This window comes from Trichomycterus rosablanca, chromosome 2, assembly GCF_030014385.1.
Source record: "Trichomycterus rosablanca isolate fTriRos1 chromosome 2, fTriRos1.hap1, whole genome shotgun sequence".
Classification (NCBI taxonomy): domain Eukaryota; kingdom Metazoa; phylum Chordata; class Actinopteri; order Siluriformes; family Trichomycteridae; genus Trichomycterus; species Trichomycterus rosablanca.
The window spans coordinates 56,144,433-56,169,893 of record NC_085989.1 but is presented as its reverse complement, the minus strand read 5'-3'; the positions used below and the strand labels follow the sequence as shown (position 1 = coordinate 56,169,893).

The window sequence follows — 25,461 nt, the reverse complement described above, 5'->3', positions numbered from 1 at the left end:
AAATAAACACACAAACAAGATTTAGAAACAGTGTAGTACAATATGAAATTTAGCCCAACGTTAAATAGTGCTAATGAGTTAGCATTGTGTGTAAAAAATGATAATCACTATAGTGACGATAACGACTGTATTTAATTCAACTGAAACGCTGTAACGTAAACATTTTCAAACAACTAAAATGTAAATGGCTTCTTAGCAAAGGTCAAAGTTAGTTAATAATAATAATTATATTCAATATAATTAACTATTATAAATAATATATAATTCTTTATACTTATGTAATTGTAATTATAAGTGGTATGGTGACACAGCAAGTAGTAGCACCACATAACTAACACATAACACCAGCATCCTTATGTCCTGGTTTTAAGTCATACCTCCAGTCATATTTTATGAAAAGTTTGGTGTGTTCTATGTATGTACAACTCCAAATCAGAAAAATGTTGGGACAGTATGGAAAATGCAAATAAAAAGCAGTGTTTTGTGTATTTATTATAACTTTTATTTTATTGCAGAGAGGTTGAACCCAATTTATTTCATGGTTTGTCTGGTCACCTACATTTTATTTGTCATTATACATTCATTTCTGTAATTCATGTTGCTCAAAACTTGCAGGTAATTTTCTGCATTAATGCTGCATCACAGAAGTGGCAAGGGCACTGACACACCCCCATACCATGACAGACCCTGGCTTTTTAACTTGTTGGGTGTGTGTGACCTTTGAGCCATCAGACAGCTATAAAAGAGAAAAATTCACAATACCGTAATTGTGAAATGTAGTCACATGGGCGTGGGAGTACTTCAGAAAACTATTGTTAATGAAAAAAGCTTGCCAGTGCATGAAGCAGTGCAACCTGAAACTCTATTACTTAAAAAAGCTGAAAGCCAATTCTATGCAGAAACGCCTCATAGTTTCTTTGCTGTGAGATCAACTCAGATGGACAGTGAGTTCACTGTGCCAAGGAAAAAAATAATGTTCAGACTGTCATTAAAAAGTCTTATTAATAGAAAGAGAAATGAAACACAGGGGTTAACACGCCTCCATGCCAACCTTTTTGTTTCAGGCATTAAATACTTAATTTACAGATATTTTATGGAAATTTTCATAAATACAATACAGTTAATCAGCAGAAACATTAAAAAGAGAATTAATGTGTCATAATTGATATATCAATGTTGTCATGGTGATGGTGGATGCCGGCGCATTTGGCTGCCGCTACCGTTACTGTATTTTATTGTATTTTTATCGGGGGTTTTTTTTCTTTCTTTCATGTTCATCTTTTTACACACCCCTGTGGCTTTATTTCTTTTTATGTTACTTTTGTTCTTTCTACTGTGCATCGCGTCTGCGGCTGGTGGCGAACGGTGGGTGAGTTTTCCTGGGATCGCCACAATGTTGAACTATTCCATTGACCAGCTGATGAAGTTCAACAATTGCAATACTCCATCGTGTATTCTAGTCATCATCAAACAGCTTGGACTCCTTCGTTGACCTCGTTATATTTACAGAGGCTCCCAGAGAAAGGTTGTTTATTTTTGAAACGGTAACGCTATTCCATCCTTCTGGTCAGCCGTGCGCACTGCCGCTCTGCAAACACGTCATCAGAGCACTGCTGCCTTGCACACTAGTAGCGGTGTAGTCTGCATGACAGCGCTGTCCACGGAGTGGGATGGGAAACGCGGAGTGGGTTTTAATCTGCTTCAACCGATACCGAGATTCACTGCATCATCCAATCTTAAAATTGAACTGTTTAATGTACAATCATTAACAAACAAATCTCATTTTATACACGACCATATCCTGGACAAATATCTGGATTTAATGTGTCTCACAGAAACCTGGCATCAACCAGAGGTTTTTTCTGTTTTAAATGAGACGTGTCCTCCTGGTTATTGTTATGTTCAGAAAGTCCGTAGCACTGGTCGTGGTGGTGGCCTGGCTGTTATTTACCGGAGTGGTTTGGATCTGTTTACTTTGTCTCTACCCGAGCTGTCTTCTTTTGAATGCTTGGCATTCAGATGTAAACCCCCTTTCCCTGTGACAATTTTGCTCATTTATCGACCTCCTAAACATAACCATTCTTTCTTCTCTGAGATGTACAACCTTCTCTCATCATTTTGTACTTCTTCTGCCAATATTATAATACTAGGGGATTTTAACATTCATGTTGACACCCCCTCCTGTTGCTCAGCAGTTGAATTTTTGCAAACAATTGACTGTTTTAATCTCAAGCTGTAAGGTTCTGTGGCGTCTGTGGGACTTACCACTCTTCCCCGACGTCACAAGCCTTACAGAGCAGTACTGAGCTAGGCCTTAAGTAATAGGCCCGCTCGTTAGGGCGAATGACCTGCAGCTGCGGTTCCCTTATTTAAGGGCATGCCGCCAGGCTGCAGGCGTCGCACCTTCTGCCTTCATTTCCTTTTTTGTTTTGGGCACTGCGGTGTCCGTGGGGACTGCTGACGGCTCCCCCACGCTTCTTTTTAGCCTTAGAGGTACCCCTGGTGGCATAAGGCCATTAGGGTGTGTAGACCGCAAGGTTGAGGTAATTAGCTTTGCTTTACCTTTCTTAGAAGTACCTTTCTTTCTCGAACTGCTTTTTATTTCCTCGTTAGCATTTAGCATTAGCGGTTGAAGCCAGCCCCGTGTTACGGTGCTGGATCTCTCACCACTATAGTTCGCTTATTGAATCTAGCTAGTGGATTCTGCAACCGTTGGGTGGCGACTCCGTAAAACGTTCGGTTAGTCCGCCAGCAACCTCGGTTCGAATCCACATTAGGAGCTTGAATACCTTAGTCAATAACCAGTTCGCTTAATCGATATTATTGGCTTAGCATTTAGCTTTAGCGGGTGAAGCCAGCCCCGTGAGACGGCGCTGGATCTCTCACCGCTATAGTTCGCTCATTGAATCTAGCTATTGGATTCTGCAACCCTTGGGTGGCGACTCCGTAAAACGCTCGGTTGGTCCGCCAGCAACCCCGGTTTGAATCCGCATTAGGAGCTTGATTACCTTTATCACTAACCGGTTTTCTTTATCTATTTTCTTGGACAGACTGACTCCGGCTGCGGCTAAAGAAGGAGCCTTCTGTTCCCCCCCGAACCGCACCATAGGTGATTTCGGGGCGGTCACTTTCGAGTGGCCCATTGGATTCTGTAACTGCCTGGTGGCGATGCCGTCAAGCGCTCGGCTAAAACGCCATCACCCGGTTCGGATCCAACTGGTTTATACTGGGTTCGAGTGGGTTTCGTACTGCCTGATGGTGATGCCGTCAAGCGCTCGGCTATCACGCCATCACCCGGTTCGTATCCGCATTTGTGAACTTGACTAACCAAATATGATTTTCTCTCTTCTTTCAGATCGGCGTGGTTCCTTAAGCGAGGTGTCCGCCGATAGTGAACAACCCTAGCCAACCGCTGTGCTGGGGCTAGGCTATTAGCGGAGATTTGCTACCCTTGCGTCAGCTCACTGAAGCGCCTTCAGCGTCTACATTCACCCCCTCATCCGCGCTGCATTGGCGCGCTGGTAACGCGCCCGGTTCTTCGCTCAACGACCGGGGTTCGCGTCCAGCATCTTTTTTTTTTTTTTCCCTTTTGGTTTTTTGTTGCCGGCAGCGCCCAGCGCCGTCCATTGGGGTTTCTATTTGTTTTTGTTTCTGTTTTGTGTTTTGATTTTATTGTTTTGTTTAAATAAATAAAATCATTATTTCATTTAACCCCCGCGCTTGAGTCCTTTCTCCACCCACGTAACACAAGCAGCTTGTTAATGTCCCCATGCATAATAGAGGGCACACTCTTGATGTAGTTATTACTGGTTACGCCACTGTCAGCAGACTATCTGTTTATGATCTGGGTGTGTCCGATCATAATCTCTATGGATCTGCCATTTTTTGCGCCTCTCCTTAGGCCCATACGCCAAATTTGTTTTAGGAATTTAAAAAAATATTAACCAAGAAACCATGACAGCTGATCTACGGCATCTTCTTCATTCAAATCCTTCTGGAAGCTTTACATCAGTCGATGATGCAGTGGATTTCTACAGTAGAACACTAAGCAGCATTTTGGATCTCCATGCCCCTGTTAAAACCAAGAGAGTCATCTTTTCCTGCTCAGCCCCCTGGTTCACTAATGAACTACGGAAAATGAAGCGTGCCCTCGAATGCTGCTACAAAGCCTCCGGCCTCACCGTCCACAAGTTGACCTATCGAGAACATCAGAAGGCATACTCTAGGTCCCTTAGAGAGGCTCGCTCACAATTTTATTCAAGCATCATTAACAACAGCCCAGGGAATTCTAAACAGTTATTCTCCACTATCAATTATCTTCTCAACCCACAGGTCCCCTCAATCACTACAGCTACAGAAGAGCGCTGTAATAACTTTATGACTTATTTCAAAACAAAAATTGACTCAATACGCTCTGATCTCTCTAGTACCAACTCTCTACAAGTGCAGACTCTTTTTCATACAAAGGCAGAGGTTTCCCAGCCCCTTAACTCTTTCCCAGAAGTCTCACAACAACAGATTGAAGACATTATCAGGAAGATGAAATCCTCCACCTGTGCCCTGGACCCCTTTCCTAGTGCTTTAGTAAAAGTGCACACTGTTACTATAAGTCCTCTGATTACAACTGTAGTAAATTACTCCCTCCAAGCTGGCTATGTTCCACCTTCTCTAAAAACTGCCATAATTAGACCACTTCTAAAAAAAACCAGCACTTGATCCTGAAGTTTTGGCAAATTATAGGCCTATCTCCAATCTTCCTTTTCTCTCTAAGGTATTGGAAAAAGTAGTTGACACTTATCTCCAGGATCACCTTAAACACAACAACCTTTTTGAAAAATTTCAGTCTGGTTTTCGCTCTGCTCATAGCACAGAAACGGCCTTGGTTAAAGTTACCAATGACCTTCTGATGATGGCTGACGCTGGCTCACCTTCTCTGCTTGTCCTCCTTAATTTATCGGCAGCATTTGACACCATTGACCATGGTATGCTCTTAAGCCGGTTAAGCCGGTCCACACCATTGGACTCACTGACGCTGCTCTGGCTTGGTTTCAGTCCTATCTTACCGACAGAACAGAGTACATCTCCATTGGAAATGCAAGGTCCCAGTCATATGCTGTGACATGCGGAGTCCCCCAGGGGTCAGTCCTGGGCCCCGTCCTTTTCACCCTATACATGCTTCCCCTTGGACAAATTATAAAGCGCTATGGAGTTTCATTTCACTGCTGGTATATCTGATGATATACAACTTTACATCAAAATTGACACAAATTCCCTCCTTCCTGCTGCTCCCTCATCTTCATCAGCATCTCTTTTAATACTCTCTGCCTGCCTGAAGGAGATAAGTTTGTGGATGAAACACAACTTTTTTTAGCTAAATAGTGCAAAAACTGAAGTAATGTTGGTTGGCACCTCACTTCAGACTCAGTCATCCCCTATAACCAGTATTACACTGGCTGGTCATACTATTTCCCCCTCTTCAACGGTTATCAATCTTGGCATAAAATTTGACCCTCAACTCACTTTTGAAGCCAATATTAAACATCTATGCAAGACCTCCTTTCATCATCTCAGAAACATTGCCAAACTTCGTCCTACCATCACCGTCTCAGATGCTGAAAAGCTGGTTCACGCTTTTGTTTCCTCCAGGCTGGATTACTGCAATGCACTTCTCATTGGGATTTCTACCAAGAGTCTCCAGAGATTACAATATATCCAGAATAGTGCTGCACGGATCCTGCTGAGAGTACGGAAACACGAGCACATTACACCTATCCTTCTTTCACTCCACTGGCTCCCTGTCTCTTCAAGAATAGAATATAAAATTTGTCTCCTTACATATCAGTGCATCTATGGAAATGCACCGCCCTACATAAAAGAACCTCTTACCCCTAAAATTTCATCGCGATCCGTCCGTTCTGCAAACTCAAATCTTCTCCACATTCCCAGAACTAAACTAAGTACCATGGGTGATCAGGCTTTCTCTTCTTCTGCTCCTCGTCTATGGAATGCCCTTCCCGACCACAGACGACTGAGAGTTTTAAAAAGGGTCTAAAAACGGTTCTTTTTAACAGATGTTATGACTCTTAAATAACTGCTGATTTTATGATGTATGTCTCATGATACTATGATGTTTATATTTATTTTATATTTCATGATTTTTTTATATTACTGTTTTTCTGTAGCACTTTGATTTGTTTTCAAATGTAAAGTGCGTTATAAATAAAATGTATTATTATTATTATTATAAGTTTTTCTTTTTATAAAATTCTTCAGCAATTTACAAAATTCCCAACTTTTCTGTAAATGGGTTTGAGATGATTATTAAAAAATATTTTTGTTTCTTTCAATTATTGCACTTTTAATGTAGAATTGTTTTCTTAATGTTTTGAATGAAGAGTCAAATTAATAAGCATTAAAGAACTTTTTTTCCCCCAGCTTGTTTTGTTTATGTTTTCCAGGGGTGTTAATACTTTTAGAGGGGACTGTTGATTATCAGTTTTGTCATCTGATTTCTAAATTAATTAAGTAACTATCATACAAATAATTATTCTGCAGTAAAATAACAACTGTTTCTTTTCTTTAATCAAGGTCTCAGTAGACATGAAAGCTTTCTTACAACCAGCAGTATGGAAATCCAAATAACATCAGAAAATAATGAGGTACGTACAAAATACTGTCACAGTGCATTATGGGTATAGTTATTATTAATTATATCTTAAGATTAGATCAGTAAATAAATACATTTGCATTAATATGCAGCAGTGACACAATCAGACACAACAATAATAATCACCTGGTCTGTGTTTAAGGAGAATGATGATACATCTGAAAGTACCATATTTCAAGCTGAAAGTAGTGGTAAATTCTCCAGTCACTATTGTACTGTTTGGAAACACCTCTGCTGTTCACTTTGAAGACACAAATATACTACTAGGACCAAAGCATGTTTTACCACTACAGGCCTGCTTACCTAGAGAAACTAAAATTTCTGGACATGTTGTGTCAGTGTTTAACATGTTTAACTCAGTCTCAACAAACCCTACCTCTTGGGCAAATCATCTGCTTTGGGCGGAATACACCCACAATACCGTATGTCATTTGTTCACTGGCATGTCCCTGTTCAAGAACCAATTCAGGAATCCTCTTCCCATGTTTACAAAGCAGGGGGATGCACAAACCAAAAGAGGTGCTTGGGCCCCTCTGTTCGCCAAGGGCAAGAGTTTTGCTGTCTACTAAAGACCTTCCTTTTCCACTGCAGTCTGTGTGCAGTCAAGTTAAACCCCATATAAGTGGGACCATTCAAATCAATAGAACAGTTAACCTTATAGCTTATACCCTCACTACCTCAGTCCATGAGAATAAACTCAAGCTTACACATTACAAAACTCAAGCCATTGGTATGCAGCTCCTTAAAACGCCTTAATGACTAATCCTCCACCACCACAAATGGTTGGCAGTTTCCAGGGAATCTTGGGTGCCATTTTGGGACATTCTAGAGCCATAATGTAGATTGGTCCATAATAGTTCCAAATCCATACAAACTCCAAGAGCTTGAGCTCTAAGAAGTGCTAATGCACTGCACCTGATTTTGGGGCTATTTAGGAGAAACCTGGAGTACAGTGCGATGCTAAGTCATTGTTTACACTCAGTCAGTACGGTAGTCGGTTGTTGTGTGTTTACCTTGCTTATGTAGAAAGAGGTTTTTTTGTTGTTGTTTTTTTCATTCTCTGCTTTTGAAAACACAAGATGAGATTATATGGGGCTTGGAGAGTCAACAGAGATAAGAGAGGTTTGTTGTCATTTCAGCTATATACGAGTACATATTGAAATGAAACAACGTTCCTCCAGGTTCAAGGTGCAACACAGAACAAAAAGTGCAAGACAGTACAGTGCAGGTAGACAACATTACAATAAATACAAGAATGTAAAATAAATAAAGGAAGACAAGACTAGAGACAACTGTTGGTCAGTACATGGTACTGAGAAAATAATAGTGAGATAGATAAGTTATGTGTATTAGTCAAGTTAAGTTAGACTCATTTATATAACGCTTCTTATAATGAACATTGTCTCACATCAACTTTACCCCTGCTGAGCAAGCCGAGGGCGACAGTGGCAGGAAAAACTCCCTTAACAATTACAGAAAAAAACCTTGAGAGGAACCAGACTCAGCAGGGACCCCCACGTCCAGTGTTGGAGTAGTTACTCAAAAAAAGTAATCCATTACTCATTACTTATTACTTAACTAAAATTGTAACGGGATTACTTCCTGGAAATTGTAATCTCGTTCCTCATTACTTTACTTCCACCTTACATTCTAAAACCCACACAAATACTGTATACTGGAATCATATCTACAAAAAAAAAAATAATAATAAATTTCGAAAAATCCTGTACCTGTGTTTGTTTCTGCTTTAAAACATACTTTTTTTACTACGTAGTTTATTCCTTAATTATTTGTCCTTACGCTACAGGAGCGACTCGGTTCCTTTCGTTCATTTCAAAAAGGCGTTCAATAGAATGGATTGTTCGCAAACAGTTTAAGAACAACATTTCTCAATGTGCAATTGCAAGGAATTTAGGGATTTCATCATCTACAGAGAATCTGGAGAAATCTGTGCAAGTCAGCGGCAAGGCCGAAAACCAACATTGAATACCCGTGACCTTCAATCCCTCAGGCGGCACTGCATAAAAAACCGACATCATTCTGTAACGGATATTACCACATGGGCTCAGGAACACTTCAGAAAACCATCGTCAGTGAACACAGTTCGTCGCTCCATCCACAAGTGCAAGTTAAAACTCTACCATGCAAAGTGAAAGCCATATATCAACAACAACCAGCTTGTCAGTGATCTCAAGGGAGCTGGGAGCAGAGAAATGCTGGATATGACCCCAAGAACACCATCCCCACTGGGCATTTCTTTGCCTCCAAACATGGCGAGTGGAGTTGATGCCAAAGAGCTCAATTTTGGTCTCATCTGACCATATCACATTCTCCCAAGCTTTCTCTGAATCATTCAGGTGTTCATTGGCAGACTTTAGATGGGCCTGTACATGAGCCTTCTTGAGCAAAGGGACTTTGCGGGCACTGCAGGATCTCAATCCATTACGGCGAAGTGTGTTACTAATGGTTTTCTTGGTAACTGTGCTCAAAGCTCCCTTGAGATCATTGACAAGCTCCTCCCGTGTAATTCTGGGCTGATCTCACCTTTCTCAGAATCATTCTTACCCCACCAGGTGAGATCTTGCATGGAGCTCCAGAGCAAGGGCGATTGACTGTGATCTTGTATTTCTTCCATTTTCGAATTATCACGCCAACAGTGGTCTCTTTCTCACCAAGCTTCTTGCTGATGGTCTTGTAGCACATTCCAGCCTTGTGCAGGTCTACAATCTTGTCCCTGACGTCCTTTGATAGCTCTTTGGTCTTGCCCATGGTGGTCGAGAGATTTGAATGGAAGAAACTAATTCTGTGACAGGTGTCTTTTATACACATAACGAGGTGAGATTAAGAGTACTTTCTTAAAGGGACAGGACTAATTTGTGTGCCTCATGGGCACATAACCGGTCTGTGGGCGTCAGAATTCTTGCTGGTTGGTAGGGGATCAAATACTAATTAAATACAAATTAATTTATAACCTTTATTTAATGTTTTTTTTCTGGATTTTTTGTTGATATTCTGTCTCTCTGTTAAAATAAACCTTCCATAAAAATTATAGACTGTTCAAGTCTTTGTAAGGGGTAAACTTACAAAATCAGCAGGGGATCAAATACTTATTTTTCCCACTGTATATACACACATACATGTGGTCCCTTAGTTCAGATTAGAGTTCAGAAATGGCTTGTGGTATGAAACTGTTACACAGTCTAGTTGTGCTAATGCTGCGGTACCTTCTCCCGAATGGCAGGAGAGTAAAAAGTCCATGCGATTGATGTGATGGGTCTTCCACAATGCTGAGAGCTTTGCGAGCTTTGATGCAGGCACCATCAATCAGCCATTAGAGGTTTGATTGCATGAGTTATGAGGAATCGGCATGCAACCCTGATGGATGAGCAAATCATTATCCAATAGTAGAGCTGATAATCGAATTCACATTCAAGTTCAGCTTTGGCGCCAAGCAAATTTTACTGCTGTGATACCTGAGCACCCATTACAGGGGTATTTTATGTAAAACAGGCTAAACTAAATATGCTGGATTGATTACCATCATCTACTGATCAACATTGAGCTATAAGCTGTGAACTGCAGTTTAATTAGCAGTTAATTGTTTGTATATATTAATATTTTGTTTTTCAGAGTTTTTTTTTTTTTCTGACTTTTTATTATTATTATTGTTATACACTGTACTTTTTATTGTCTATTTTTTGTACTGAGTGCTTTACTGTCCCTTTGCTGCTGCAACACTGTGAATTTCCCCACTGTGTGACTAATAAAGGATTATCTTATCTTATCTTATATATAAAAATTTGAGTGAATGCAAATGGGAACTGATTAACAGTCTGTGCAGTGTAAAGTAAGCCTTAAATATGAATCATGGCCCTAAAAATATTTTGTAATATGAATTCCAAAAATTATTTTGCAGGAAAAAAAGATGGAGCTTGGAATAGAAGAACCTGGATCAGAACCTGAACAAAAGAACAAATCTGAGCAACTTCTAACTACACTTAATCTTCTGGACAAACAGAAACTGAAGACTTCAGATGTTCTTCAACTAACTTCTCTTTCATTAAATTGCCAAGAACCTTGTGAAGAAAAAGATCTGGTTCAAACCTTCCTACAAAGGTTGTTAATGATGGATTACAGATCAAGATACATCACCACCAAAAAAGAAGCCACTGATTTAGACCCTCTTTCCTCAGATACAGATGAAGAAGAACTTTATGCATTTGATGAGCTTGTTTGCCAAAAGGCTGAATCTTTTGATGGTGAGACAAATCCTATCCATCCCATGGATCTTCAGATGGCGGTGTTCCACTGCTCAGACAGTTTCCTGAAGCAGCTAATAGTGACTAAACTCTCTCAGTGTCGGTACGCTCTGCCTCTACTGGTGCCAAATCCATTTACTGGAAATATTGAGTTTCCTCTGTGGACATTTCGCCAAATTAGTAAAAGTTGGAAAACCACTGACACTTCTGGTAGCAAGATCAGTAAAACCCAGCATGTTTATGAAGCAGAAACTCCAATGGTGGCGTTCTTCAGGTTAGGAGACGTGTCCTTTTCCAAGTCTCAACTGATGAACAGCTTGATCAATGAGAAGCATCAGACGTTCTTCCACAGACACTGTCCAGGCAGCATTAAAAACCGTCTACTGATGGATGGAGTTGTGGAGATTGCTTGGTACTGTCCATCTGGAAATGAAACTGATCATTTTACTGACTGTGTTGCTTTCTGTAATCTACATGGTGATGCAGAAACCAGTAAAGAACAACTGGATATTCTGACTGAAATGTCGTCTGTAAATGTTGTTCTTTTATCTGATCCTAACAATGACAGAAATAAGGAGATGCTACAGAAGCTTCTGAAAGACCCCAAACCAATCATCTGTCTCCTTTCTGAGGATAAATCAGGTGTCAGTAAGATTAAAAATGGAAAATACAGAATTGGTCTAAAAGACAGAAATCAGTCAGACGTATCTAAAAACCTCAGAACAACCATCACTGACTGTCTGTCCAAGTCATCTTCAGTTTTTAAACTTGAGAATTTATACAAAAACAATGAGATCAGCACAGATGAAGATGATCCTGAATGCAAGAAAGGAAAAGAAGCTGCACTAGAGATAATAAAACAGCTGGAGGGGAAGGAAATATCCACATTAAAGGAAACACACCTGCCCTGTCAAGGGAAGCTCTGGCATGAGTGGTGTCAGATAAACAAAGACTCACATCGACTTCAAGAAAACAATTTAGAAATGCAAAAGAGTGAAAAACAAACACAAATGAAACAAATCCGTAAACACCAACAAGAAATTGGACAATCGGCATTTATGAAAAACATTATTTCCTCTCTGAATTCTCTATCAGGAAATGAAAAATCATTCTTTATTAAATGGCTCGAGATTCTACTGGACAAACAAACCTCAGATGATCTTTCAGATCTTCATCACAAGTACAATGAAACATGGACAAGGGTTTTAGACCTCAAAAAGAAACATGATGAATCAGGAAATAAGAAGGCTGAGCAAACAGAACTTGGAGAGATATCTAAAAAACTAAATGCAGCAACATTTGGTCTGGAACACATCTTCAGAGAGATGGGTCAGATATATGAGTCAAATAAGAAAACCTCTAAAGAAAAAAGCATCTCAGATCTCCCCAAACTTGCTGCAGAACTCATAAAATCTGGTCTTCCAATAGAGCTGATGGATGGTGATGCTGCACATGTTCCTCTGATCTGGGTCACAGCAGTTCTAGATGAACTCATAAAGAAACTGGGAGATCAGAGAGTCTTTGTGCTGTCAGTTCTAGGGATTCAGAGCTCAGGAAAATCCACCATGCTAAATGCCATGTTTGGACTCCAGTTTGCTGTCAGTGCTGGACGGTGCACCCGAGGAGCCTTCATGCAGCTGGTCAGAGTATCAGAGGAGATGAAGAAGCAGCTGAAGTTTGACTATGTTCTTATTGTAGATACTGAAGGTCTTAGAGCACTTGAACTTGCAGGAAAATCCACTCACCATCATGATAATGAAGTTGCAACATTTGTTGTAGGTCTTGGAAATCTGACTTTGATCAACATATTTGGTGAGAACCCTGCTGAGATGCAGGAGATTCTTCAGATTGTTGTTCAGGCCTTCCTGAGAATGAAGAAGGTCAAACTAAATCCCAGATGTATGTTTGTCCATCAGAATGTTGGTGACATCACAGCTGGAGAGAAGAACATGGAGGGCAGGAGACGTTTACAGGAAAAACTGGATGAAATGACAGAATTAGCTGCTAAAGAGGAAGACAGTGAAGCCGAGTGCTTCAGTGATGTTATTGCTTTCAATGTACAAGATGATGTTCAGTATTTTGCACAGCTCTGGGAGGGCAGCCCACCAATGGCTCCACCAAACCCCTCATACAGTGAAAATGTTCAGAAGCTAAAGAGAGCTATTTTCACAAATGCTACCAAGTCTCATAGTATGAAACTCTCAGAGTTTAAATCACGCATCAGTGATCTGTGGAAGGCTCTACTGAACGAGAACTTTGTTTTTAGCTTCAGAAACACACTGGAGATTGCAGTCTACAGGAAACTAGAAACTGAGTTTGGAAAATGGACCTGGTCCCTCAGAAGTGCCATGTTAGAACATGAAGAAAAACTGCACAACACAATTAAAAACAAAAAACTGCAAAAGATTGAGGACAAAGACCTTTATGAACACATGAAAAAGACCAGAGAAGACGTGGAGAAATCAATGAAGTGTTACTTTGAAGAGGACAGAGACAAAGACATTTTAATTCAGTGGAAAGTGAGATGTGAACAGAGAATTAAACAACTTCTTGAGGACCTTGTTAAAAATGCAAAAACAAACCTGAATGATTTTCTTCAACAGCAAAAAGCTCGAGAAGCTTTTGATCACAAAAAGACAGAGTATGATAAAAAGCTCTTCAATATGAGTAAAGCGCTTGCTCTGAAACAAAAAAGCACAAAAACTGATGAACGAGTCCTCAGACAGGAATTTGATAAAGTGTGGAACAAATGGGTCTCTGATCTGACGCAAGACACACCTGTAGAGAAACCTTTTGATGTTTGGGAGGATGTGATACAGATTCTATCTGAAGGTAATGAACAAGATGCTGTGTATGTGCGAATATCTCAGGAAGATTACACAAAGATACACAGACTGGGAGATTATTCATGCTACATACTTCTAACCAAGCATGAAGAACAGAGAAGACATTTGGGTGTATTGGAAGTACAGAACACCAAAATAAATGAGGTACAAAATGAAAATATTTCAGTTCTTGAAAAAGTAAAATTCTGGAAAAATTGGTCTTTTTTTCAATCCAACAGTCAGCCAGTCAGCCAGTCAGAGATAAATCTTTTGAATTTTGAAGACCGTGAGTCAGTGAGGAACCTAATCAACAATGTCATCCAAGAATCTGAGAACTTAATCAAGAAGATCTGCATCAAAATTACAGGACTGGGGTACAAAAACAGCTACATTCAGGAAATAACTGCCCAGGTCAAACACAAAGTTGTTCAATATCACAGTGAGAACAAGAAAATAAAGCTGAAGAAGGAATTCACTCTGGATCTCTGTCTTCATGTGTGTCACCTTGCAAGTCCCAAATTCACCAAGATCCACCAACAGTTTAGAGATGAAAATGATGTAAAATTTTACCTGGAAAAACAGAAACCACAATATTACAGCGTCTTCCAAAACTACTGCAGAGGAGCAACAACCACAACAGTATTTGGTCAACTTGTCTACAACAATCTTGTACCAGCCATCCTGGAAGCAGCCTACAATAAAACTGCTATTGATCTGTCAACACAGATGAGATCAAACATGCCAGAATTTAATGGTAACAGGTCACAGCTTGAGAAACACATCCTGAAATCTCTGGCAGAGCAGGAGAACTTTGAGAAGTACATGGAGTACATCCACCATCCCAAGAAACACTTTGAACGGTTTATTAGAAAAAAGGTTGATAAATACATCACTGATAATAACAGCGAGGTTCTGAATCTTCTCAAAGGAAATCTGAAACACAAAGAGCAGAAAGTGATGAACGCTGTGAACATCACAACTGAAGAAGTGAAGAAGAGCAGTGGTGATGCAAACATGTGGCTGAGAAGTTTGAAGAATTCACTAACATATGAGCTGAGCTTAAAAGAAATAACCTGCACTGGTCTGGAGGAAATTACAGATTTAGATTTTCTTCGGCAGGTTGTGTGTGAAGGTCTCACAAAGATGATGTCAGAACAACAGAAAAGCTTCAACAGTGTAACAGACATCAACATAGAGAAGTTCAGGAAGAAACCAGATGAGATTCTGATTGAACATCTCTGTCAGTGCTGCTGGGTTCAGTGTCCATTCTGTAAAGCCATCTGCACCAACACAATAAAGAATCATGATGGAGATCACAGTGTCCCCTTCCACAGAGTAGATGGAATCATAGGATCGCACTACACAAATACTACAGATCTCTGTGCTGATATTTGTACAACTTTAGTACAAAGTGATAAACAGTTCCACCCCCGTCATGATACAGATGATTTGGTACATTACAAAAAATACAGAAGAGCAGGAGGAAAATATGCTAAGTGGAGCATCACCCCTGATAAATCAGTGCTCACATACTGGAAGTGGTTTGTATGCAGATTCCAAACAGACCTGGAGCATAACTATGGAAAAACATTCCAGGGAGACGGAAAGATTCCTTCTGGATGGAGAAAATACACTAAAAAACAAGCTATAGAGAGTTTGAATAAATACATCTGAAGATTACGAGACACATACACCCGATATATGTGTACACACAAAAATATACATATATAATCATTGTCAATCAATCAATCGTGATACATATATAATCATTTATAATATATAATCACATATAATCATCTTAAGTTTTCAGGGTTATGGGATTTATAGATTAGTACACACACACACACACACACACACACACATTCACCTATAGGGCAATTCAGTGGGTGTGCAACAAAAGACTAGGAAAGTTGAGGAATGTTTAAAAACACCTGTTTGGAACATTCCACAGGTGAACAGGTTAATTGGAAACAGGTGAGTGTCATGATTGGGTGTAAAGGGAGCATCCCCGAAAGGCTCAGTCGTTCACAAGCAAGGTTCACCACTTTGTGAACAACTGCGTGAGCAAATAGTCCAACAGTTTAAGAACAACGTTTCTCAACGTGCAATTGCAAGGAATTTAGGGATTTCATCACCTACAGTCCATAATATCATCAAAAGATTCAGAGAATCTGGAGAAATCTGTGCAAGTAAGCGGCAAGGCCGAAAACAAACATTGAATGCCCGTGACCTTCGATCCCTCAGGCGGCACTGCATAAAAAACCCACATCATTCTGTAACGGATATTACCACATGAACTCAGGAACACTTCAGAAAACCATCGTCAGTGAACACAGTTCGTCGCTCCATCTACAAGTGCAAGTTAAAACTCTACCATGCAATGCGAAAGCCATATATCAACAACACCCAGAAACGCCGCCGGCTTCTCTGGGCCCGAGCTCATCTGAGATGGACTGACGCAAAGTGGAAAAGTGTCCTGTGGTCTGACGAGTCCACATTTCAAATTGTTTTTGGAAATCATGGACGTCGTGTCCTCCGGGTCAAAGAGGAAAAGGACTGTCCAGATTGTTATCAGTGCAAAGTTCAAAAGCCAGCATCTCTGATGGTATGGGGGTGTGTTAGTGCCCATGGCATGGGTAACTTGCACATCTGTGAAGGCACCATTAATGCTGAAAGGTACATACAGGTTTTGGAGCAACATATGCTGCCATCCAAGCAACGTCTTTTTCAGGGACGTCCCTGCTTATTTCAGCAAGATGATGCCAAGCCACCTTCTGCACGTGTTACAACAGCGTGGCTTCGTAGTAAAAGAGTGCCGGTACTAGACTGGCCTGCCTGCAGTCCAGACCTGTCTCCCATTGAAAATGTGTGGCGCATTATAAAGTGCAAAATCCGACAACTGAGACCCCGAACTGTTGAGCAACTGAAGTTGTACATCAAGCAAGAATGGGAAAGAATTCCACCTACAAAGCTTCAACAATTAGTGTCCTCAGTTCCCAAACGCTTATTGAGTGTTGTTAAAAGGAAAGGTGATGTAACACAGTGGTAAACATGCCCCTGTCCCAACTTCTTTGGAACGTGTTGCAGGCATCAAATTCAAAATGAGTGAAAATTTGCAAAACACAATAAAGTTTATCTGTTTGAACATTAAATATCTTGTCTTTGTAGTGTATTCAATAGAATATGGGTTGAAAAGGATTTGCAAATTATCGTATTCTGTTTTTATTTACGTTTTACACAACGTCCCAACTTCATTGGAATTGGGGTTGTACATGGAAACAGTCACATCCTATCTCACCTGTTCTTACAATAATAAACCTCTATTTAACACAGAGTTCAGGAAGATGCTTTTAGAACCGGAGCAAACGACATCTCTTCTGTCTGAAACGGTGTGAGGGCTATCACAGACTACAAAAGACATCCCCCATCTTTTAAACCCACTTAACAACTACCACAGATACTACAGATGGCCAATCAGACGCCAGTCCTCTGTTCATCCCCCATACCTGTCACCCCCAATTCTCAATGTCACTTAGCAAGAGGTGAAGAACCATCGTAATCATGCAGAACTTTGAAAAAAAGCTGGTCAAGTCCACAACCTGGGATTTATAGATAATGCAATTAACATTATTACATTCTTTATTGAAGCATCTAGATCCTTGAGCAACACACGCCAGTCTTTAGCTCCATCATCACTGAGCTATTAGAGGTAAAACTTCTTAATCTACATGTAGCCGGGTTGATGAATAAAGTGGTAACTGAGTATCAAGGCCTGCACTTCCAGACTCCTACAAAGCTTTTACCTCGCCACCATAAAAACACCCAACTCTCAAAACTTTGCATTCTTGTAAATAATGTGCAATTTATAGGAACTGTGCAATAACTGTTAGGGTGCCTGTGGTAGCTGGTGAACTTACCCCGGGTTCCCGGCGAAGGAGGCGTTACAGACCCAAACCCAGCAAGGCCTCTAGTAGGAGAGCGGCTAATTAGGGCGATTGCCTGCAGCTGCACCTGGCTTATTTAATCTGCCAGTGTGCAGCAGCGGGCGTCGCACCTTTGTTTGTGTTGGCCTGTGTAGCCCGGTGGCGAGAACGTCCTCTCGCTCCCATTTGACAGGGAAAGACGGTAGTCCGAACGGTGGTTTAGGCCGTTTGGGATTGTAAGCGCTGTGCTGAGGTATAGTCCTTTGATTTCTTTCATCTTAGGGAAAGTGGTGCGATTATGCTCAGCCCTCGCGCTGCCTGTTTGTTAATAGCTTTGTGCTAAGCTCCCCTGTTGCTAATAGCAGGATTTCAGCGTCTGGTGCCACGCCTGGTCCAGACGCTTATCTGTAGCTTGTGCCTTGTGACTCTCTATCCTCTAGTGGGCGAGACTGTAGCGCGAACGCCCAGCATCGGAGCGATCGGGGTTAGCGCCTCGCTTTCATTTATTATTTTTTCTTTTTCTTTTTCAGCCCCCCCCCCAGCGCCTCTTAAGCGCGTGTGCCTGGGCTGTTGGCATCCTCCGGTTGGAGAGACTGTAGCGCGAACGCCCAGCATCGGAGCGACCGGGGTTCGCGCCTCGATTTCATTTATTATTTTTCTTTTTCAGTCCCCCAGCGCCTCTTAAGCGCGTTTGCCTGGGCTGTTGTCATCCTCTGGTTGCCGAGACTGTAGCGCGAACGCCCAGCATCGGAGTGACCGGGGTTCGTGCCTCACTTTTATTTATCATTTTTCTTTTGTCGTTTCAGTTGCCTGCGGAACCTGCGGCGCAATCGGGCTTCTCCCGACTGCCTTTTTGTTCTGGTTTTGTCTTTTACTTTGTTTTTTATTTCATAAAATTAAATAAAATTTATTTTTAAAGAATCTGCACCTTGGGTCCTTTCTGCCTCATTACAATAACGGGTATTTTTGTATCTAGATGTGTATATGTTTTGTCATGGGAATTCAAAATAACCCTTAAAGATTGACACAGACAACCGGGATAATGATAAAAGCAAATAATCAATTTATTACTCAGCTGAGGGTCCATCTCAATGCAAACCGCTCACACAGCTTTACAGAGAGAAAGGGCGACTCCTGTCTGCCCCGTCACAGTATTTATACCCCGCTTTACTGCCCCTTTAGGCTAACTCTGCTCAGCAACCCAGCTCAAGGCCAACCTTCCCCACTAAACTTGTTTATCATCCTACAAGAATAGTCAGTTTGTTAGAAACATGGCATACTTTAACAAGAATGCACCTGTATCAAAACTGGGCGTGCACTCCCGCACACACCATCCTGACACCCATGCACTCCCACGGAAGCAAAAAGCCCATGCCAAGGTCAACATATCTCTGGACCTAAGAAACCTTCCAATAGTCTCTTTTACCTTTGCTAATTAACTAAGAAAGAAGAAACTTATGAGTTTAATGCAAATAATTAATAAAATATAAAATTTCCATTCACAGTTTATTTGTAAATACATGTGTGTATATACACCCATCAGCCATAACATTAAAACCCCCTCTTTGCTTCAACACTCACTGTTCAATTTGTCAGCTCCACTTACCATATAGAAGCACTTTGTAGTTCTGCAATTACTGACTGTAGTCCATCTGTTTCTCTGCATGCTTTGTTACCCCCTTTCACCCTGTTCTTCAATGGTCAGGACCCCCACAGGACCACCACAGAGCAGGTATTATTTAGGTGGTGGATCATTCTCAGCACTGCAGTGACACTGACATGGTGGTGGTGTGTTAGTGTGTAATGTGCTGGTATGAGTGGATCAGACACAGCAGCGCTGCTGGAGTTTTTAAATACCTCAATGTCACGGCTGGACTGAGAATTGTCCACCAACCAAAAAATATCCAGCCAACAGTGCCACCATGTCAGTGTCACTGCAGTGCTGAGAATGATCCACTACCTAAATAATACCTGCTCTGTGGTGGTCCTGACCATTGAAGAACAGGTTGAAAAAGGTACGTAGAGAAACAGATGGACTACAGTCCATAATTGTAGAACTACAAAGTGCTTCCATATGGTAAGTGGAGCTGATAAAATAGACAGTGAGTGTAGAAACAAGGAGGTGGTTTTAATGTTATGGCTGATCGATGTATCAGTGTCAAGGAGATGCTCGAAAATTTCGTTGTGCAATGACAATCTATTCTACAGTGTATCACAAAAGTGAGTACACCCCTCACATTTCTGCAGATATTTAAGTATATCTTTTCATGGGACAACACTGACAAAATGACACTTTGACACAATGAAAAGTAGTCTGTGTGCAGCTTATATAACAGTGTAAATTTATTCTTCCCTCAAGATAACTCAATATACAGCCATTAATGTCTAAACCACCGGCAACAAAAGTGAGTACACCCCTTAGTGAAAGTTCCTGAAGTGTCAATATTTTGTGTGGCCACCATTATTTCTTAGAACTGCCTTAACTCTCCTGGGCATGGAGTTTACCAGAGCTTCACAGGTTGCCACTGGAATGCTTTTCCACTCCTCCATGACGACATCACGGAGCTGGCGGATATTCGAGACTTTGCGCTCCTCCACCTTCCGCTTGAGGATGCCCCAAAGATGTTCTATTGGGTTTAGGTCTGGAGACATGCTTGGCCAGTCCATCACCTTTACCCTCAGCCTCTTCAATAAAGCAGTGGTTGTCTTAGAGGTGTGTTTGGGGTCATTATCATGCTGGAACACTGCCCTGCGACCCAGTTTCCGGAGGGAGGGGATCACTCTCTGCTTCAGTATTTCACAGTACATATTGGAGTTCATGTGTCCCTCAATGAAATGTAACTCCCCAACACCTGCTGCACTCATGCAGCCCCAGACCATGGCATTCCCACCACCATGCTTGACTGTAGGCATGACACACTTATCTTTGTACTCCTCACCTGATTGCCGCCACACATGCTTGAGACCATCTGAACCAAACAAATTAATCTTGGTCTCATCAGACCATAGGACATGGTTCCAGTAATCCATGTCCTTTGTTGACATGTCTTCAGCAAACTGTTTGTGGGCTTTCTTGTGTAGAGACTTCAGAAGAGGCTTCCTTCTGGGGTGACAGCCATGCAAACCAATTTGATGTAGTGTGCGGCGTATGGTCTGAGCACTGACAGGCTGACCCCCCACCTTTTTAATCTCTGCAGCAATGCTGACAGCACTCCTGCGCCTATCTTTCAAAGACAGCAGTTGGATGTGACGCTGAGCACGTGCACTCAGCTTCTTTGGACGACCAACGCGAGGTCTGTTCTGAGTGGACCCTGCTCTTTTAAAACGCTGGATGATCTTGGCCACTGTGCTGCAGCTCAGTTTCAGGATGTTGGCATCTTCTTGTAGCCTTGGCCATCTTTATGTAGCGCAACAATTCGTCTTTTAAGATCCTCAGAGAGTTCTTTGCCATGAGGTGCCATGTTGGAACTTTCAGTGACCAGTATGAGAGAGTGTGAGAGCTGTACTACTAAATTGAACACACCTGCTCCCTATGCACACCTGAGACCTAGTAACACTAACAAATCACATGACATTTTGGAGGGAAAATGACAAGCAGTGCTCAATTTGGACATTTAGGGGTGTAGTCTCTTAGGGGTGTACTCACTTTTGTTGCCGGTGGTTTAGACATTAATGGCTGTATATTGAGTTATTTTGAGGGAAGAATAAATTTACACTGTTATATAAGCTGCACACAGACTACTTTTCATTGTGTCAAAGTGTCATTTTGTCAGTGTTGTCCCATGAAAAGATATACTTAAATATCTGCAGAAATGTGAGGGGTGTACTTACTTTTGTGATACACTGTATATTATTCTATTCTACAACCCCTGGCAAAAATTATGGAATCACCACTCTTGGAAGATGTTCTTTCAATTGTTTAATTTTGTAGAAAAAAAATAAATCACAGACATGCCACAAAACTATCATTTATCAAACTGTCAACCCTCTGGCATTAAGAAACAATAAAAAAAGAAACAAATATAATAGTTGTGGTCAGTCACAATTGCTTTTTTTTAGATCAAGTAGAGGAAAAAAATATGGAATCACTCAAATCTGAGGAAAAAATTATGGAATCATTAGAAAACACTGCACCATTATTACTTTGTTGCACCACCTCTGGCTTTTATAATGGTTTAAACTCTCTGAGGCATGGAGTTAACTAATGACAAACAGTATTCTTCATCAATCTGCCTTCAACTGTCTCTTATTGCTGTTGCCAGATCAGCTTTGCAGGTTGGAACCTTGTCATTGACCATTTTCTTAAATTTCCACCAGAGATTTTCAAATGGATTGAGATCCGGACTATTTGCAGGCCATGCCATTGACATTATATGTTTTCTTGAAGGAAAGTTTTCACGTCCTTTGCCCTATGGCAAGATGCATTATCATCTTGAAAAATGAAGTCATCATCACCAAACATCCTTTCAACTGATGGAATAAGAAAAGCGTCCAAAATTTCAATGTGGACTTTGGCATTTATTGAAGACCATCTCCCCTGTGCCTTTACCCGACATGCAGGCCCATATCATCAACAACCGTGGAAATTAACATGTTTTCTTTAGGCAGTTATCTTCATAAATTTCATTGGACAGACACCAAACAAAAGTTCCAGCATCATCACCTTGCCCAATGCAGATTCGCGATTCATCACTGAAGATCACTTTTATCCAGTCACCCACAGTCCACGATTGCTTTTCTTTAGCCTACTTTAACCTTGTTCTTTTCTTTTTAGGTGTTAATGGTGGCTTTTGTTTGGCTTTTCTGTATGTAAATCCCATTTCTTTTCGGTGATTTCTTACAGTTCAGTCACAGACATTGACTCCACTTTCCGGCCACTTGTTTCTCTGTTTCACTGTTTTGTTGTGCATTTTCTGTTTTCAAGACATATTGCTTTAAGTTTTCTATCTTGATGCTTTGATGTCTTACTTGGTCTACCAGTATGCTTCCCTTTTACAACCTTCCCATTTTGTTTGTACTTGGTCCAGATTTTAAACACAGCTTACTGGGAACAACCAACATCTTTTGCGACATTCCACAATGATTTATCTTCTTGAAGGAGTTTTATAATCCTCTCATTTGTTTCAACTGACATATCTTGTGTTGGAACCATGATTCATGACAATCTGCTTTGTGCAACAGCTCTCCGAGGTGTAAGCACTCTTTTTAAACTGAAGAATAATTAGCAAATCTAATCTGCTGCAGATGTTTTGTTTTTAAACTGCAAATTACAGAGTGATTCCATAATTTTTTCCTCAGATTTGAGTGATTCCATATTTTTTTCCTCTACTTGATCTAAAAAAAGCAATTGTGACTGACCACAACTATTATATTTGTTTCTTTTTTTTATTGTTTCTTAATGCCAGAAGGTTGACATTTTGAAAAATGATAGTTTTGTGGCATGTCTGTGATTTATTTTTTTTCTACAAAATTAAACAATTGACAGAACATCTTCCAAGAGTGGTGATTCCATAATTTTTGCCAGGGGTTGTATAAACTAGTTTTATCTTCATCCCACATATGAGCACAAGTTTACAACCTGATCAGGACTAAGGAAAAAGACAGAACTGTTGTTATACCCAACTGATAGGTTTTTACTCAGTCACCCAAAGTCCTGTCCCTTAAAGTAATAGAAAGAACTTAACCAGGACAATAATCATTCGTTTAATCTCGTACGAGGAAAGCACCCAGACAAGACACCAAGTCAAAGTTTTTATATACACAAGTGTGTGTGTGTGTGTGTGTGTGTGTGTGTGTGATGGCTAAACTACATGAGAAAGTTTTAGAGAGGAGAGTTTTGATCAACAAGAACAAAACTAACCAAAACAATGTGCAGAACTTCATGCTCAGCTCATAAGCGGTGAGAGGAAAACCTGTTGGACACGTGCAACTGAGATGGTCGGTGCTTTGCCCTACGTCTATGTCGCTGAGACGTCACCCAGTCGCCCCGCTGTGAGGGCGCTAATGCCGGAGTCTGGGGTTCTACACCTGAACTGCTGGCATTCGGGACTGCTACAGCTGAATCTAAGCACTCACTAGTAGTGGTCTGTTCTAAAGCCCGAATGCGCCCTTCTAACACTGAGATCTTCTCCATCAGACTAACAACTAATCTACACTTATCACATATAAAGTTATCACTAACAATGGAGAAAGAATAACTGAACATGTTGCACTCGACACAAGGATCCAGAGCTCCTGCTGGGGCCATTATAACAGAGAAATGTACTTAGTTTTAGAAGATGAGTTGAAGTTGCTGTTTAAGTTGGATTCACCGGCACTTCTGCTGGTAGTCACAGAAAAACGGCTTTAATTCCAGACGAAACAGGCGTTGATAAGCTGGAATATAAAAATAAACAAACACAAGCAAACACAAACGCGCTTCGTTCGGACAAAACCGGCTGTAATTCTGGACGAAAAAGTTGTTTATGCGCTGGTGTACAAACAAACAAACAAACAGAACACGCTTCCTACGGACAGAAAGCGGTTTTAGCTCTCCACAAAACAAATGTGTTTAAGCGCTGAAGTACAAAACCAACCAAACACAAACGTGCTTTGTGCGGACAGAAAACGGTTTTAATTCTGCATGAATGAGGTGTTTATGCGCTGAAGTACAAAACAAACAAACTAACACAAACGCGGTAGCAGAAGTTTCCTAGCAACAGACTTCGAAAACAACCAGTGATTTACGTTAGAAAAACACAAGTGCTTTTTTACGATAGATAAAATAAAACTCTATATTAACTAAAAGCGAAAGATTAACGTTTAAATTGTGCGTTTAAAATATACGTATATAAAAAGTTATTTATCTTTTTATATACATGTATATAGGTCAAATTATATACCTGTAGTTATCAGGTCTTGAACAACAGTTGTAGTTGGTGTTTTTGAGAAGGTAAATGGAATCAGTATTCCACAGTTTTCTTGTTCTTTATGTTTCACACACAACACTGAATAAAGCTGGGAAATGCATGGAAAAAAATATTGACATTTCTATTATACATAACCCATCACTGACCAACTATTTTTTGGATGGTAGACCATTCTGAACACACCTGTGGCCTATCCTGGTAGTGACATGTTAATGTGTGTTGCAACGACATGAATGTTTCTGGCAAAACAGCATTGCTGAGATGTTGTAGTGTACACTTACCTGCCCTTTTATTAGCCATATCTACCCTGCAGCTCCACCTTGCTGTGGGCTATAGTTAGAGACTGTAGCCCATCCATTGTTGACTGGATATTTTGGTTTGGTGCACTGTTTCATGATTCAAATTTAATTTTTTTAATAAACTATCCATTTATTAATTAACTACATATTTACACATCATTAGGTAGTGTATCTATATGCATCATGAAATGTGTCTACATTCAGCATGAATTCATGATGATGTGCCCCACCAAGTCATGACATACATATACATTTACTAGTCATATGTATATATTAATAAATCATTAATTAAGTATGAGTAACTTAAAAAATTGTAAAATGCCTGCAAATCTTTTGAAGTCCATCTACTAAAATGCACAACTTCCAAATGTTTCTTGCCACATAAAATATGAGATCATAAGAAACAAACTGAGCAAACCAGCATGACAGACTATGTTTTACTTTATTGTCTTTAGAACATATACAATTATATAAAAAAATCTCTACACTGAAAAATGTGCTAAGTTGATCTTACTTAAAGAAATCCAGGAAACCGGTTGCCTTGAAAAAGTTAAGTAAATATAACACTTATTTTCAAGTT

At 40.5% G+C, this 25,461-nt stretch overlaps 1 protein-coding gene across 1 annotated transcript; it reads left to right on the top strand.

Moving 5' to 3' along the window:
• Positions 1-10,592: 10,592 nt before the first annotated feature.
• LOC134302541 (interferon-induced very large GTPase 1-like) lies at positions 10,593-15,425 on the top strand. Its single transcript, XM_062987681.1, has 2 exons — positions 10,593-13,800; positions 13,897-15,425. Exons 1-2 carry the CDS (start codon positions 10,593-10,595, stop codon positions 15,423-15,425), a joined length of 4,737 nt encoding a protein of 1,578 aa, XP_062843751.1.
• Positions 15,426-25,461: the final 10,036 nt, after the last annotated feature.

Coding starts and splice junctions, on each gene's coding strand:
- LOC134302541 (XM_062987681.1), top strand. CDS start 10,593: ATGGAGCTTGGAATAGAAGAACCTGGATCAGAACCTGAACAAAAGAAC. Junction 13,801..13,896: donor TGTGCGAATATCTCAGGAAG/ATTACACAAAGA, acceptor TATTGGAAGTAC/AGAACACCAAAATAAATGAG.